Source organism: Amblyomma maculatum, chromosome 8 (genome assembly GCF_055883805.1).
Source record: "Amblyomma maculatum isolate TAMU_Amacu chromosome 8, ASM5588380v1, whole genome shotgun sequence".
NCBI lineage: Eukaryota > Metazoa > Arthropoda > Arachnida > Ixodida > Ixodidae > Amblyomma > Amblyomma maculatum.
The window spans coordinates 112,774,635-112,792,946 of record NC_139351.1 but is presented as its reverse complement, the minus strand read 5'-3'; the positions used below and the strand labels follow the sequence as shown (position 1 = coordinate 112,792,946).

Here is an 18,312-nt window from a genome sequence, read left to right as displayed (position 1 = left end):
AGTTCTTGGAAGCACATAAGACTCCTACGTGCGGTAAGCGAAAGCTTTTTGTAATTTTAAGGCGAAAGCCTTTAATGCCTCTTCTTTGTCGACAGATGGTTGTCAGCAAAGGTGGCACGCTTTCGAGAGCGAGAGGAGAAAATAAAATAAATAAACCTTGCCTTCACCGGGAATCGAACCTCCATCCCTTTGATCACCAGCCCAGCGCTTTACCAACTGCGCCACGTCCCGGATTTTTTTTTCTTTATTGCATGGAAAAACTTCCGTAAAAAGAAACAACTCCACTTACTTAAACATGTCCATGTCTAAAATTTACCGGGCTGCTTAATACGAGCCCGTCATATCCCCAGCCCGACAATGCACAATCATAGAACATCAAACGTCTGGGAGACATACACATGCGTCTAGATACGGCATCCAGTTTGGAAGTTCTTCACGTGCAGCATATACACTTCTCACCAAAGCACACTGCTCCCGAAGCACTTATTTGGACGATCTTGGTGGCTCTGCATGCCTGTCGATCATGCGGCTTTTCCAAAGGCTGAACAGTCCCGTCAACACAAATAGATCGTAAGGCATGACAGTTTTTGTCACGAGGCAAAAATCTAATTGTATAAGGCGTAATTTCAATGTCCTTTTTAAGAGTTTTTTGTAGTATGTCCCAAAAGAACATAGCATCACGGCACAGAATAAAGCAATGATCAATTGTCTCAGGCACGTTACAGAGACGACAATTTACCGACCAGGGCACAAACATCTCCTTATTGTGAAGAAATGTCTTGACAGGCAACGTCGCTCTATGTAAATTGAAAAAGAACGTTTTTGCAGCTGCCTGAATGCACATTTGCCTAACACGCTTTAGAACAGTGGTGTCCAAAAACCCCAGATAAGGCTGCCGACACAACGGTGTAGGGAACAAAGACTCAGTGAGAGCCTGGGTCATCTGCTTTCTCGAGAGGCTATACAGGTAATCTACAGAGAAACGCACAGTGAGAAAATTGAAAGTGTCAGCAACCTCCTTAAGGAATCCCCATAAACGCCCCTCACGAGCCTGCCCAGTTGGTGCGAATAAGTAAGACAAATGTGGACTAAGACGCCTAATGAGCACAGTTACAAGAAACGGATGGTTTTCCGATTTGAAAAAGAAAAAACGGGAAACAAGTTGATGCACAAACAAGTGAACAAGGCCCACTCCACCAGACTCTAAGGGAAGAAACAAGTTGTCACGCCGCATGGGCTCCCATTGAGAGCGCCACACAAATGTTACAAATATTCTGTGTATAACTTGTACTTTCCTCCTCGCACAATGCAGGACTTGAAGGACATACGCAAGCTTTGCAAACAAAAATATGTTACAGACCTGTGCCCTAGCAAACACTGAGAGTTCCCTACCCATCCAAGCCTGCGTTTGTCGCCGCATAGGTACGATTTGTGAATCCCAGTAGGCTGCGCTGTTACGAACTTGGTGCAGCGGAACCCCTAGGTACTGAAGAGGACTACAGTCCCAGCATATGTCTCCAAACTGGCTTGGTCTAGTGCCGCAGTGTCCCAACCAAAAACCTTTGGATTTATCTAAATTAAGGGCCGCGCCTGATACATCGCAGAACTGTTCAGTCAAGTGTAAAGCCTCAAGTACACTCTTTTTGTCAGAACAAAAGAGGGCGATATCGTCCGCGTAAGCTAAAATCTCAACTTCACATTGAGCCAGAGAGAAACCACGGATGGCTGCACTGTTAATTATACTGATACAGAGGGGTTCCAGATATAAGCCAAACAACAGTGGAGACAGCGGACATCCTTGACGAACAGATGATTCCAGTGGTATTGGTTTCGTTAGCTCCTGATTAACAATTAGTTTTGTATACGAGTTCATATAGCACAGCTTTATGCCTTTGAGCAAAACGTCACCAATGTTTGCATTCTCCAAGACCGCGAACAAGAAATTGTGCCGAACTTTATCAAACGCCTTCGTCAGGTCAATTTGAATCAGAGCTACTTGGCCTGTCTCATCTGATACTGTCTCGATTACTGAACGTGTAATATGGATGTGGGTTTGAATACTGCGCCCTCTGATACCACACACCTGATGCGAACCTATCAAGTCCATGATAACCAGCTGCAAACGAGAACAAAGGACCTTGGCAAAAATTTTGTAGTCAACATTACAGAGGGAAATTGGACGATATCCTTCAACAGTTTTCAACCGATTAGTATCTTTGCTTTTGGGAATTAATATTGTGTGGCCTGAATAGAAAGTGGGAAGCAGGAAACCCGCATCATAAGATGCTTGGAATACTTCCATCAAAACAGGTGTTAGGCAAGGCGAAAATGTTTTATAAAATTCGCTAGTAATACCATCTGGGCCAGGAGATTTCTGGTTCTGAAGGTCTGAAATGGCTGATTTAATTTCTTTCAAAGTGATGGGTCCCTCTACTACAGCACACTTCTCTTCGTCTAGTCGAGGAAAGCTCTCAAGTAAGGAATTATAATCGAAACCCTGATTTGGATCTTTACAACTGCCGAACAGCTTTCGATAATAATCATAGAAAGCAGCAAGAATACTAGGAGCATAACTATATGTGCAATCACCATACTGAATTTACAATATTTCCTTCGTAAGAGCATTCTCTCTTTCATCACTGAGGGCCCGACGTGAAGGTTGCTTGTCAAGAAACATTCGAGTCCTAGATCTTATTAGGGCCCCCTTGTATCTTTCCGTCGCAATTTGTTGAAGCTCTGCCTTTACGTTATTAATTTCTTCAACATAGGCTCCTGGGCTCACCCTCTCTAGCTCATGTAGCTCAGTTAGAGTGCGCCCAAGCTCACGAAGGTGGTGTCTCTTTAGGAACGCGATTCTTGCAGAGGCTTCAATTGCTATGTTTTTGGTTTCCTGTTTAAACAAGTCCCATTTTTGAAAAACTGACAGATCATGGCGTGACCATATGTCTTTCAAACAAGTAGGCACCGCACTCTTAAAGATTTCATCTGAGAGCAAACAGTTATTCATTTTCCACAGTTCCCACCGAGGGTGAAGTATCTTCCGACTGTACCTCCCTACCTGAAGAGACACCATACAATGGTCACTGAAGAAGATGGGCCGCACCCAGTAACCAAACAAATTTGCTAACGTGTCTGCAGAAACATAAATTCTGTCAAGGCGGGCATTAGAGGAGAACTGAAAATGAGTGATATGAATACTGTCGCCTTTTTCCTGCCCCACATCCACAAGGTTATATTCACAAGCCAAATCGTTAAGTAATGCAGCACTAGGGTCATATCTCTTACATAATGTTGATCGGTCCTCATCCCTACAAACACAATTAAAATCTCCCAACAGCATAATTTTGTGATCTGTGCACAAATGATTAACTAATGAAAGCAAAAAAATGCCTTCTGTCTGGCTGTTTTACAGAGGCGTAAACACAAATAATTCGCCACTGCACACCTGAGATTGTGAGGTCACAGCATATTAGTTGTCCCTCGTCATCTATGCAATAAGACATGGCTGTCATCTCTAGTGTTTTGGCCAGGAATAGCATACACCCTGCGGACAAGCCTCTAGCGTGGCTAACAATAATGTTATATTCCGGCAAAAACGGCTCAAGAGCAGCTTCCGTCTCTTCATCGGAGGACAACTTTGTTTCCTGAATTGCTGCTACAGACACACTCCATTTCTTTAACAGATGTCTTAACTGCTGCTGTCTCCGACGATTACGCATACTCCTGACGTTAAGGGTAGCGACTTGATATGCTGCGACGCTATCCATTTTTGGTACTAGTCCTTTTAAACATCATCCCCTGGAATGGGGTGGCCCGCCTGCAAATTGGCGGCCTTTAGGGCAGATATCGCCCTCCTCTTTAAAGTCACCCTTCCTGTGGCCTCTACACAGTGTGCCTTCTGGCCAGCACCATCGATACATACCTCATCATCTGCTGGATGCTTCAAAGGCACTGTGTTGTCCATGTCCTCCTCTGAGACACTCAAGGCTTCGGCCCACGAACCTGATTGGAGCACATCGCTCGCTGCCACACTGACAGCCGACAGAGAACCGGAGGCACCAGAGATCGGCGCCACAGACGGTTCACTGTTACCCTCCAACGACGAAGGAGAATCAATGACGAAGGGGGATAGGCGAGCATCCACTGGCAGTATCTTCTCCATTGACTCCACAGGAGGCATATCCAGACGTCCTTCAATGACAGGTGGTTTTTGGGCAGCAAGCGCAGCACTCTGAGTGGCACTCACAGGCGGGCCCGGGTCCGGCGGTTTTGGCTCTGGAGACGCAGGTTCTTGATGGCCAGTCACTGCAGATTCTTCTGAGTTGATGTGAGGTGCAGAAGGCTTCTGGTCCCCATCAATTTGAGGTTTACGACCTAACTCACCAGTTACATCAACAACCTCTGACACATCCATGATATGTTCGGACGCCACGTCATCTCGTGACCACTGGCCTTGACGCAGTCTATCCGCATAACTTAATACACAGTTTTCCACAGTATGGCCAAAGCGCCGGCACTGGGTGCATAGAGGCCTTCGGCACTGACGCCGTACATGACCTACCCGGCTGCATCGAAGACACAGTGGAGGTCTCCCTGAGATAAGCAGTAATGCCTGCATCCCATAAACATTAAGAGTGTGAGGAATTGTACTTGCTGACATTCCGTCCTTGAGCGTGAGGGAGATTTCACGGTTCGCCGTTTCCATGTGCTCCATCCCTGGGCACCGCCACTTTTCACGCTCCACAGATTGAATCGTTCCATAAGGCTCGAAAGCTTCCACACTCCTCCGGTGCTCCATATAGCGTGGAAGCCAAAGGAGCTTAACCTTGACATTCTTTGTATCCGGGTCGAACACCATGCACCGAAGTCCTTTCACAGGGAACTCTGCTTTGTTAATTAGCTTCTGCTTTGAAGAACTACTCTCCCATGTAACCATCCACACGTGGCTCATTTGGTATTGACCAATGCACAAAATTTCCCGGAGGTCCAAAATCTGTGCAAGTACGTCTCGAAAGTTAGGTGCTCGGTACGGGCGACCCTTAAGGTGGGCATGCAGGAAAACGGTATTAAGGACAACATTACCGGTGGACAGGCGTGGAAGGACAACTTTGTACGTTTCGGTAGTGTCCTGAGGAGTCGAAAGACCTCGGCCAACGGCCGATGCGTTTTGGGCGGCTGAGCCTGAAAATGCGCCACATCCCGGATATTGAAACGCACTTCATAATTCCCCTTGTCTAGCCTGTGGATGATAGCGGGATTCCGCAAGTGGTAGATACTGCGCCTTTCCTTTCCCGTCAACAAATTGTAGAACGCCTGTGAACTTTGATGCATTCAATTAAATGCTGGCTATGTTCGACAAGGGGCGCGCGATGTACCGTTATGACAGGCCATTATGTCACGAGGCGATTTATGCATATACGAATTTAGCTTCGATTTTGGCTTCTAATCTTTTCTCTAGTGCCACCAATCGATTAACTAGGGTAGTGATGGGAGTACTGAGGAGCGCCTGCAGGCGGTCGTAGACTACGCTGCCAGTAGGGGTCTATCATGCTCGCCGCAAAAATCGGACTTATTCATTTATTACCCAAAGTCACTCCGATGCAAGCGCAGCTGGGAATTTGACATTAAAGTAGAAGCGAAACCAGTTCCAAAGGTCGATCAAATCAAAATCTTAGGACTGTTAATTCAGGAGAATGGATATAGTGATGGAACAACAAAAAGCTAAAGGGATTCGCCACGCAAGCCATTGGCATATTTAGAAGGATCGCGTTGAAAGGTCGAGGCCTGAAGGAAAGAAGCTTGCTTAAACTAACCCAAGTTTACGTAATAAGTCGCTTGAGCTATGCCACGCCGTTCTTAAATATCAGGCCGGACAAGAGGAGGAAATTAGACTCTCTCATTCGACGGTGCATAAAGAGGGCCTGGGCTTACCACTTACCAAATCCACAGAGAAGCTCATTTCTATGGAAGTGCACAATAGCTGGGACGAAATAACGGATGCTGTCAGAGTTTCGCAACTGGAAATATTAAATCGAACGACCACGGGCATAACTACACTCGAAATGGTAGGCCTGCAGATAGATAGGGAACTACGAGAAAAATCAAGCATCCCACAAAACTGCCGAGAAAATCTAATCATTACCCCCCTCCCTCGCAACATGCATCCCATATTCAACAAAGAGAGGAAAGAGAAGAAAGCAGAAGCACTAATCAGACGCTTCGATTCGATGGACAGCAAGTCGGTTGCGTACGTGGATGGGACAAGTGGCAAAACGGGGGCGGCGGTCGCCTCACTGGTTGACGGCCGAGGTGCCCCGGCATCAGCCGCCACTATTAGAAGCCGCAAGCAACACGGAAACGGCTGAAGAAGTGCAAGGTCAAAAGTCAAGGCCAAAGTCAAGTCAAGGATAAGGTCAAAAGTAAAAACTCAAGTAATGTGGCAAGTAGCTCAAAGCGTGAGCAGCTGCGTGGCGAGACACATAAGTGCTGACGTTAATCTCGAGTATATATATGAGGCGCGCCGCGCGCCTTGGACGAAGCCGCGCCATGGAATCGGAGGAAGAGCAACTGAGCAGGCTTGCTCGTTACGATTGTCGGCAGGCCGCATCTGACGATGCGGAGGACATTGCGTTTCGAACTGAAACTTTGCAGAGGAGAAGAAAATTGCCTAAAGCGAAAATAGCGGCTGAAACGCCGTAACAACGTGAGGGGCATCTTGCGAAACGCCGCCGCCACGATCCTACAAGGAGCGGGTGACGAGCAGCACAGATGGCCGCCGCCGCCGCTTCTGCGTTCCCATTCTCCAGCTATCGCTTCACACTATGTTTTACCTAGGCTAAACCACAGGGAAGTTTTTTTTTTTTTTTTTTACCAGGTCTCATGACCACTGGTTGCTAGTTGCGATAAATCTATCCTCGTTGAAATATTTTGCCTTCCATGGCCTGGTCGTCTCCCCTCCCCCGCTTTTTTTTTTTCGGAAGCAAAAGCGTGTGTAAACCTTGCCACTGACTATCACAAGACCCATACGGATACAAGTCCTCGTGTCAAAACGTTGGCTTGTGAACTTAAGCTCTTCCTCAAACCTTCTTTGGTTTCCTACGATAGTGTGCAGAATTCGTCTTCTACTAATTCTACTATTGCGCATCAAAAACCTATTCGTAGCATTTCCCGAATACATGGCGGCTATTTGCACGAACGGAACCCCGGCTGTTCGATCGTCATTAACGCTGGAACGTATTGTAAACAAAAATTCTATGGATAGTAGTAAAAGTAACAAGACGTCATCAAGCGGCTGTAGGACGCACACAGCAAGCTGAGCGTCCACGATAACTCTGTATGTATCTCTTTAAAGACAGACCCATCCGCTACAGAGGCCACTGCTCTTGCCACAATCGTATAAATGCCGTTCGTCTATATGTACTTACACCGTTCCTAGTTACACCGTTACACCGTTCCTACACCGTTACACCGTTCCTAGTTAGTGGCATAGGATTTTTCATTGCATACAGCATGCATGCGTTAGTCATTTTGGAGGCCTACTTATAACAGGAATTCGAACCAGTGACTTATGTACCTAGAATTCCATGCTCCAAGACGCTACTTAAGCCTGGTTGTCTACTTGGAATACCCATACACGCACCAATAAAAATACTAGCAAGAAGAACTTCCGTACACGCCGACCACCTCAAATTAATGTTTTCGCACACATGCATGTAATCAGTCTCGAGTATATAGGCTTAAGTTTCGCAAGAATGTGCACATTCTTTATAAAAGGTAAATATTTCAGAAGCGTTTATTGATGTCTCGCGCAAGAGGAGATTAAAGTGGCGCAATGCGCCAACGTCTTCCTTCACACCCTGCACATGGCCTTCAGCAATCTCACATAACTCTTCTATCATGTGCTTGGGTGTGAAGGAAGAAGGCACCTGTAAGTTGGTACTTGTACTATAGCGCAGAGAGGCAAACTGTGTCCCGTCTCTCCCTCGCCGCATCTTTTTTACTAGTGGACCTGATTAACAAAGCTGTCCTGCATTTCAGCCGACATAACTTTTGCACTGAGGACATGTTTTTGCACCATGTGATATACTAGACTTGGTACTTTTAGGAACATAACGAATAAAAAATTGGCAGTTGTTTGGTTTGATTTTTGGTTTAACGTCCCAAAGCGACTCGGGCTGTGACGACGCCGTAGTGGAGGACACCGGAAATTTCGACCACTTCGGGTTCTTTAACGTGAACTGACATCGCACAGCACACGGGCGCCTAGCTTTTTGCTTTTCACAGAAAAGCTGCTGTTGAGGCCGGGCTTTTAAGATTGCTTAGATATGATAATGCGAAGGCATGAACATAACTGTAAGATATCTCAAAATAACGGCTTGAGACAGACAGGCCGGAAATCCGGACTTGCCGTGGGACTGCAGTGATCTCTGAGAAGTGAACTTCATCAGTGACAGTGAACCTTTACGTCTTTCGACACGCTGGCTTAAAGCGTTTCGCACTTGAAACAAGGCATTTTCTGAGTTTTCGCGTGTGCAGGACACGACTCGTTTTCAGTTTTGAACCCCGTGAAACACGGTAACTCGAACCACCTTTGCAGGCTGAATGTTCGAAACTATTTTCCTGTGTTTGTCTTTGTTTGCGCCACATATCTGAATATGATAACTGTAAGAGTTGTAGTAGCCTCTTCACATTTCGCAAAACAACGGGGGCACGGCAGCCACTCCTGTACTTTTATATGCAAGCACTCACACGCTGCAATCTCTAAAAACGTGCGAGCTTCTACAAAACATTGCTCTTGTCAACTATGATTTGCGGCTGTAGGTAACGCTTCGCCGCGCGCGGTAAGAGCGCCACAGCCTGCAGAGAACATGGCGAAGAGGCGAGGCGTCAGCCGCTAGGAAATGAGTCATTCGACATTTCCCAGCGACGCGCCGTTCGCTCGTCGGGCGTCCTAGGTGCATTTGCACATGCGCCCGATAGCTTCGTACTGCTGCCGACCAACAGCTAAGTCTTGATTTCGCGAAGATGGCAACGGCGCTGATGGCTCTTTTGATCAGCGAGATGAATGAATCTTTCGCTTTAATAACAATTACAACGGACATGTTCATCTTCTCAGGAGAACATAACACACCATTTATGGCAGAGAATTCAGCTAGCTGTGCGTGTTTTGTGCATCTTTTTTGTCTATCTACATGTCTTTCCGCTCTAATCATGCAGAAAGTAAACTTTCCTAAGCTGGTACAGCGAAGTGGGCCGTCTACAATAGGCAGCTGAATCACCAGCCAGCCGGCAGGTCTGGCTTATTCATCAGCTTCGTCTTTACCGGAAATTCTTATGTTGACTGCGTGATTAATGTTGTTCCACTGTAGCCGCGATATGCCTTTATTCGGAATAGGCAGGTGCAGACAAAAAAAAAAAACGGAAAATAAGAAATTTATCTGTTGGAATTAACGACAGTAGTTACCATATTCAGTTAGTGAAAAGCATTCTTTTGCAGAAATAATGCGTGGAGCACAACATTTTCCATATGCGAAGTGAGGCTGTCATGTGTTCCTGTCTGCACATTTTCGTGTGTAGCTTCCTTCGACGTCTACCAAGCGCTCTTCATTTGACTGTTCTTGAAACGCGGTTGAAAAAGGATGCGTTGCACAACAGTTTAATGCAAGCCTCTGGCTTATGACGTCTCATACAACAACAAATGACGTTTTATATACATTGTTGTTACATACAGGCTCTGGAAACACGCCAACAATAACTTTTTTTTTTGCGCAAAGATGCGCCACAGTTTGAAGCAAATAACATACATAATGTGGTCCCACCATTTCATGTAAAACAATATTCATTCGTTAAAGAGCGGACACTAAAATGGAGCATGGCCACTGCAGTACCACTTGGTAGTCCACACAAATTTCTGCGGGTGAACTGACATGCTTTTTTTTTTAAGTAATCAGATGTGGTTATTCATGCCGTCTGAATAGGTTCTTCACACGAAGAGTTCAGTTAACTCACCATGAACTGCACTGGTTTTGAACTGAAAGTCTCAAAACGGCAACAGAGGGGGCGGCAAAGACTTGAATGTGCCAACCGAGACCGACTTTAAAAGGCCTTGGTCTCGTGGTTCCTGAGCGTATTGAATGGTAGTGGACAGAACGCACTGGGAAAGCAGTCTACAGTAATTTTGTAAAATGACCGGAAATGATGTTTCACACGTTTCTCTTGTTGCGTTCATGAAAGATTGGAAACGTTACTGCTAGGTAGCTTTTTGTGTAAAAGGCAATGGGGAGGGGCCATATAGTATGACCGGCTGATTTTTTCACTAAACCTTCCGAGCTTTCGTTTTAACGACAGCACTGAAACTGCCTCACCTTGAACGCAAGGGCTATTTGCTTACTTTATGAAGCATACAAAGATGTATTGCGCCAGAACGGTTCAACTAGTGAGTGATATAGTTTCGTCCCTTGCTAAATAATTAAATTACAGACTTCAAGGGCTGCTTGAAAAGCACTGACGCAATAGCAGACAGAAGCTCGCAAATTTCTGTTTATAAATTTTGAAGTTTTTATCAGCAATACATAAACGTGTACACCTAGAAAATTATTAAACATCATTCTCAAACTGACTTCAAAAATGTGTCTGCATATACTTGTTCAGTAGTGTCTTCGAAACATTCCAACCCAGCGATTAAAACAATTAGAATCAATGGAGAAACGAAACGCTTTAGCGAGAATTCTGAGCAAGAGACGAAAAAAACAACGACACGAAAGTTTAGCACTTATTGTGTTTAAGTGGCAGTCACAATTCCTCTGCACACCTTGATACCGGACACTTTACAACGTGCTCAGTTACCATCGAAAAACGAACCAACGACAGCCTTAAAAACCGCACGAATGAGTGGCTGCAATACACAGCGAAATTTCACTTTGTCGCAAAACACAGCAAACATCCACAGCTCGAATCGTTGCGGAGTTTTGCTAAGAAATATATCGCCGTAAATTATTCAAAGTCCTGCAGATGAATGCGCACTGTCAGGTATCTATGTCATCATCTGTTCACTCCGCGGTGTTTGCTTGCAATATATCACATATGTACACTGCACCATTGTGAGTCTATTTTGCGAGGTAAAGTGTTCATTACGATCCCCTGCGGAAGCCCACATGTCCTCAAGTATGCACACACATTCTAGGTACGTTTAGGGAGTCCTCGTTTTCATGACAACGCTATACATCATCACAGCCTCTCATTAGTAGGCCGTCGTTCTGGGATGTCACCGAAGCCTTCAAATGTGCTATATTTGGGCATGTCTTATGCCCATGTATTCAGTCGCACATTTTCAAATGTTCAAGAGGCATATAGATCTTCAAGACACTGTTCTGAGGTTCTGAGAAGTGTGTCAAGCTCAGAGTCGAAACTTATATTTCTGGTGCCAAGCTGAAAGACATGCACTTGATCGGTTGTAATTGGCGTCATCTGTGTTCTCAAGTGTCCACTTTTCTAGTCACCATGCTGAAACGAATGCGGTTCATTAGTCATGTGTCCTCGGGTGCGTGTCCTTCTCTCCGCCATGCTGAATGTCGTAAACTACATTATTTTCGAGGTCACCACCGTGCACTCAAGCGTCCACCCTGGAGCCAGCAGTTGTAATTGGCGTCAACTGTGTTCTCAAGTGTCCACTTTTCTAGTCACCATGCTGAAACGAATGTGGTTCATTATTCATGTGTCCTCGACTGCGCGTCCTTCTCTCCGTCATGCTAAATGTCGTAAACTACATTATTTTCGAGGTCACCACCGTGCACTCAAGCGTCCACCCTGGAGCCAGCACTGCCAAGACACGGCACACAGCCCACGGTGGCGCCTCCATCGGCGCGCGACTTCTTCAGGCAGGGTCACGTGACGTATGTGGCTGAGCGCCCCATGCTAACGCTCGTGGTGCGTGTCCTGCTCAGGCGCACCGTTGCTCCACGCCAAGGGGTCGGAGTGCCCGGATGTACGCATCCCAGCAGGGCCTCACGGAAGGAGCTGCGGAAGGAGCGCGACATGAAGCCATACACGAGCGGATTCACGCAGCTGTTCAGGTACGACAGAAGGTGGAAGCATGTGCGCAGCGGTTTCAGGTAGGAGTAGTTGAGTGTGGCGACGCCGCCGAACGCCGTCAGCACGTTCAGGATGAGAATGGGCGCCCAGCAGAGAACGAACAAGGACACCACTAGGATCAGCATTTTGATGACCTGCCGGAGAGCAAACAGCAGGAAAAATTCGTCATGTCGCTGGCTGGTGCGGCGGCAATGCTCGGAGGCCTCGAGTAGCTAAGTTAAAATAAGGGCCACTCCCGTCTAGATAAAACTTCTTGTAATACCCTACCCTTCCCTTTCGAATACCCTACAAAACATTTGCAGCGATTGATTAGTGTTGAGGTAACGCTGCTGGTTCAAGGAGTCGGGCCTTGTGTAACATAAAAAGAATGTGGGTCTGCCGACCGCACATCACGCCAGTGGAAACACTTCATCAAAAACGGAATATTTCAAGAAATGCGGACATCAGTCACCTGCCGCACAGTGTCCTCGTCCGCGCGCGATGGCTTGAGACTGGACGGGTCTCCATTAGGCGCGAAGGTGGTCTTCTTCTTTGGCTTCTGATCGGTCATCTCGGTGGCAACCCTGTAATTCATCGTAAAGAAACTCCCTTCAATTTACCAATCCCGGACAGGATGAGAGACAACCAGAGGTATTCAAAGGAGACGATATTTTTTACCTTCACGAGTGTAAGTTCTACGTGGCAATAGAGAAACGCAATGTCGATTAGCACACTGTTTCATTAAATGAATTTCCATATGTTTCCTACTCCGATATATGAGAAACTCGCGCTACATATGCTCAATACCACACTGTAACTTGGTTCCAGCTAAATGTTTATCAGTGTTTTCGCAGCCGTTCATAATGGTTGTGAAGCTATCGCCAAACGAGACGCAACCAGCAATAATAAAAGAGTTAAAGTAAAGATAGTTATATTCCACCATAAAGACGATTTCTCTCGTTGGCTGTACATGGTGCCTAGTGATAATAACAAAGCATGCTGAATGAAAAAACATTTTCGTTTCTTTTTATTTTCAACATTTTTGTTGTCATTTCCATGTAATTGTGTTAGATAATAGAACATTTGATGTGGAAACTTAAGTTAGAGTTCAATTTAATATTAGTGACCAAAAACGTAGTGTATGCACGCAAAGTCATATATTGCATCTAACTGTTCTTCTTTTTATGTCACAGTTGAAAAGGCATCTCTAAAGAAGCAAATAAGGTTACATTGAGGACCTAAAGTTCCACCACATCGACTAGCACATCACAGACGCTGGTAGAAGTGCAGAACGTCTCCTAACTCGCTACAGACGTCTATAAGCTAAATGTATACTGAAACCAGAACACAAACCCAGCTGAATCATTTGCATACCTTGTCTGCCTTTTCTGTTTACCTCTCTCCTTCTCTGTGTCTCTGTGTCGGTCCCTCCCTCGGCATGTACGCCTCTCTGTCTGCCCAAAACACTGCCCTGCAACGTTACGCAACAACTCTTTTCTACTGAACTTTACAATTTGACGTACAGAGGTAATGCTAGCATACAAAGGTGGCTTGTGACGAGCGTATTCATGTGGCCAAGGCGTGTGATGCTGGAAGTGTACTCACGCAGAGCCCGTGGTGAGGCTGGCTCTCTCCCGCACCACCATCCACAACTGGGCGCATATCTTGGTGTATGCGTAGCCCATGACCAGCGTGGGTATGCAGAACACCAGGATGAGCATGTAGATCTCGAAGGAGCGCCACGCACCAGGGCTCGCCTCGTCCCGCATGCACCAGTAGGCGCGCCGTCGCAGACCCATCTCCACGTGCACCTAAGGCGGTAGATGCAAGACACTATAGGCTAGAGTTCTTAACTAAGCACAGTTGAGGAGGAAATGTTTGTGTTCGTTACTGCTGCAGCCAGATTTCCCGGAATCTACAGACAGGCTTGTTTTGCGTAAATAATTTTCATTGTTCACCTGGGCTACAGTCTTTTAAAAGTTACCGGCATTTCCATTTGCGCTAAAATTCACAAGAATGACACAACTAGCTTTCCTTGCCTATCTCTGCCACTCACATGCAGCGCCCTCGCTCACTTCCCTTATACAGAAAATGTTTACTGACAGCTCGATCACACTATCTCCTTTCACTCACATCTATTACGCATCTGATTCGTTCCGACTTTCTACGTCCTCGCTCACCTGCACGAAGATGATGGGCAGGGCCGTGAGGAATGCTGCTATCCAGATGAAGATGATTACCCGCCGTGCTTGGCTGAAGGTGCACAGGTATCGGGACCGAACCGGGTGAATGACCGCGTAGTATCTGTTGTAACAGTCGGGTAAGGCAGTGGGAGGGAGACAGAATTATGAGGCACGGCTGATCGCCAGCACGTTGGCAGCTTTAATGAAAAAAATGGCTTAATGGAAGACGGAGCAATATAAGCTTCAGGTGCGCCAGCTACGATAAGGCGACGTCTTGCTCACATCTATAGTTTATGTTATTCACATTTAAAGGAGTAATGACATGGTTGTGTTAAGTACTTTATTTTTTACTCGAGTGGAAAAGCTCAGTAAACTAGTGGATTTGATAAAAAATGCATATTATAGAAGCCAACAGTGTCCGAAATTGAGGAAAACACCGAGAAATGTTACATTTTAACTGAATTTGTGTCGCTGATACTTTAGAAAAATGTTTAGAAAGTATTTTTTCCCCGTGAAAGATAAACGACTTACGAAGCATCGTGTTTAGGGTGTACCTAATCGTCATTGTCAGCTGGAGATACGGGGTGGAATAGGTAACCCACAACAAGATTAACGCGCGTACGAAACGGATTGTATCGTCCTCTTTAAGGCCTCGGTTTTTGTTAGATACCCTTCGAATCATATGTATATATTCGGTTGTAGTGTTGCTCTTGGTGACGGTGCCGTATGCCTTCTCGTCGCTCTGAAGTAGTAGGCTGAGATTACCAGTTTCCCCCCCCCCCCCCCCCCCCTCACCCTGCCTAGGGCGGGCAGCGGGAGAAGCAGAGACCATGCAACGTGCAGGAAAAAATCAAGTGTCGATGGACGCCGAAGAGAGCCCCGCGAGCGGAGAGGAAGAGGCGACCGAAGAGACCGCGACCACTTCAATGACACAGATTCCGCGAGGAAAGCTGACGGCCATTTTAGCCCCAAATTTCCCCCAAAAAACGAAAAGCCAAACAGAATAGACGACCGACTCGAAGGTGTCGAGAGTCAGCCTCACATGTCATCTGTAAAGCACAAACGCCTAGCGCTAAAAGTAGCCTCATGCAACATCGATCATGAGAATGGGTAGGGACCCTTATACTTGCTGAGACGTTTTGAGGAAAGGCCGGGACTGGAGGAAGGTACCCATAGCCAGACCAAAGAGTGTGGACGGTAAGCAGGATGAAGTGCAAATTGATCACGGGTAGTTTTCTGTTGCTGCTGGGCGTGAGAAGTGAAAGACCGGGCAAGCTGGCGGCATTCTTCAGCGTAAGTTTCAGCTTGGAAACAGTCGTCAATCCGGAAGCATCCGGGCGGTGTGGAAAAAGGGTGTTCATAATACAAAAGGGCTCATGGCCGTACAGGAGAGAGATAGAGAGAGATATATATTTTAATGGCAACAGGAGATGTCTGCCTGGTGGTAAGTCTAGCATGCTACTCCTGATGAGGGTGACAGAGTGTGGGAGGGGAAGGGGAAATAAATGAGAAAAAATAAGAATCGGTGTCGCACACTTTCACACGCACATAAGTACACACAGATGAGTTTTAAAGGGTATTGATCAACCCTGTGTCCTTAAGAAAAGTTAACTTTCACACGCACATAATCACACACAGATGAGTTTTAAAGGGTATTAATCAACCCTGTGTCCTTCAGAAAAGTTAGTAAGGCCTTGGTAGCTCGCGCAATAGACGATCCGTCGCACCAATGACCCAGGACATGTTCAAGGCGCAAGGTTGTTTCTTTAGGTAAGCTTAAATTATTGCGCAGTGTCCTGCGATGTGCAGTAAACCGTTGACAGGAGGTTACCAAATGTTCAAAATTTTCACACACATCACATGTAGAGCACAGAGGCCTGCTCGCTATGCCTATTTTATGTAGGAAGTAGTTTGTGTATGACACATTTAAGCGGATTCTGTGTAGACAGTTTCGATGCCACCTGTTCAAATTGTGAGGAATTCGAAAGACGCAAGTGGGATCTATTCGGTGTAGAGGTCGATATTGATGGTTCGGGTCACACCACAGAGAGCGTTGCAATCGCCATGATTCAGTTGCTACAAGTCTTGCTGCATCTCTTCGTGAGAATGGTATTGAAATTGTCCTTGTGGAATCTTTTAGTTCTTTTGCAGCGGCGTCTGCGAGGTCGTTGCCCGCGATGCCGCAGTGAGCAGGTAACCATTGTAGCACAATGCTGTGACTCAGGTCATAGGCCTCTGTGTGTAGCTTATTTATGTCAGTGACGAGCTCTTCCTGAATTCTTGATGATCTAAGCAATTGTAGTGCAGCGCGACAATCGCTGAAGATAACCCATGCTGCAGGGCGTTGTTGTAGAATATATATAATTGCTTCTCTCAGAGCTGTTAACTCAGTAGCCACAGCTGAAGTGCGATGACTGAGTGTTGCCGAGATTGTGGTGTGCATTGATGGTATCCACACGCCGATGGATGAAGAAATAGCTGTGACAGAGCCATCAGTATAGATGTGGCAATGATGACTGTAGCGTGCACAGATGTGCTCAAGGGCGAAGTATTTAAGTGCGGGTCCGGGGGTGTGGGCTTTTCTTTTGATGCCAGGTATAGTTGTCCAAATTTGCCATGAAGCAAACCTCCATGGTGGGAAAGATGACGGTTCTGCACGTTGATATTGCGCAGGCAGTAGATTGGAGAGTGATGTCATGCTTTGCTCTGAAAACGGGTGGGTAGGTTCACGTGCAAAGCGCAGCTGGGCGCGAAGCAGCTCCTGCGGTATCAGCACGGTTACAGATAGACGTCTGCTCTCCGCCAGAGTTCCCACTCTGGAAGTGTTTTTTGGAAGACCAAGGCACACTCTCAAAGCTTTGGCCTGCATGGCTTCAAGTAGTTTAATGCTTGACTGCGAGAGGCCTTGAAGAACAGGGAGGCTATAACGCAGAAGACCTTCACAAAGTGCTTCATAAAGCCGTAATAAGGAATCGGTAGAGCAGCCTCTTCTGGTCGTTGAGAGCATACGGAATATAGATACGTATGAAAAGAGTTTGGTCTTAAGTTGTTGAACGTGTGGTGACCATGAAAGAGACCTATCAAAGGTCACACCTAGAAATTTTTGATGGTTGACATACGGTATAGGAGTGCTAGCAACTTTCAGTACATAACGGGAGAGATCACGTCGTGAAAATGAAATTGCTGCGCACTTTTCCGGAGATATAACAAGACCTCGCTTGTTTAAAAATAATGCAATGCCAACTATTGCTTTTTGTAGCCGAGCATGCACAATGCGCCTGTTTCTTCCGGAGCACCATATGCAGATGTCATCTGCGTAGAGGGAGATTTGAACAGTAGGTGGCAAGGACCTGTCCAAACCAAGAAGAGATATATTGAAGAGGGTTGGACTTAAAATCCCTCCCTGAGGAACGCCACGAGACGCATGATGTAAGGACGTGTCACCTTGATCCGTTGACATGTAAATGGTCCTATCACGAAGATAATCAGAAAGCCAGTTATACATTCGTCCAGCAATGCCAATTGAACGCAAGGCTGAATGAATCGCCTCGTGCGTGACATTATCAAATGCTCCTTTAACGTCAAGAAAAACGGCAATATTAGAGACCGCTCAGCTTTGCTGCGCCTGACACAGTTGGCAAGAGCAATAACATTATCAATACTGCTTCGGCCTTTTCGGAAGCCAGACATCGATGGAGGGTAAATTCCCCTATTCATCAAGTCCCAGGTAAGGCGTGAATGAACCATTTTTTCCATCAATTTCCCAACACAGCTTAGCAGTGCAATAGGACGATAAGCGTTTAGATCAATTGATGGCTTACCAGGTTTAAGAACGGGTATTACGCGCGCAGTCTTCCAGCTCTCTACAAGGCTGCCAGTAATCCAAGAGTTGTTATAGATGGTAAGCAGCTGAGTTTTGGCTTTTCTTCCAAGACGCGACAGCGAAGTGTAGCTAACATGGTCAGGCCCTGGGCAAGATCTTTTGTTGGTAACAGGAGGAAATATGGCGCGAATACTCTGGTTTCTTGAGTGGCAGAGTTGCAAGCACAGGTGACGAATG

The 18,312-nt window shown here is 46.2% G+C and overlaps 2 protein-coding genes across 3 annotated transcripts in view; one reads left to right on the top strand and one right to left on the bottom strand.

Annotated features, from left to right (window-relative positions):
* LOC146182220 (uncharacterized) overlaps nt 1–18,312 on the top strand; it is a 296,023-nt gene that overhangs the window by 35,209 nt on the left and 242,502 nt on the right. The gene's annotated exons all lie outside the window — the stretch shown is intronic.
* LOC146182222 (QRFP-like peptide receptor) overlaps nt 10,765–18,312 on the bottom strand; it is a 61,910-nt gene continuing 54,362 nt past the window's right edge. The window contains exons 3-6 of the mRNA XM_084577266.1: nt 14,250–14,373; nt 13,675–13,880; nt 12,542–12,653; nt 10,765–12,224 (exon numbers count right to left, since the gene is read on the bottom strand). Coding sequence (XP_084433392.1) covers nt 11,883–12,224; nt 12,542–12,653; nt 13,675–13,880; nt 14,250–14,373 — 784 coding nt within the window. The 3' untranslated portion in view covers nt 10,765–11,882. The remainder of the gene's footprint in view (nt 12,225–12,541; nt 12,654–13,674; nt 13,881–14,249; nt 14,374–18,312) is intronic.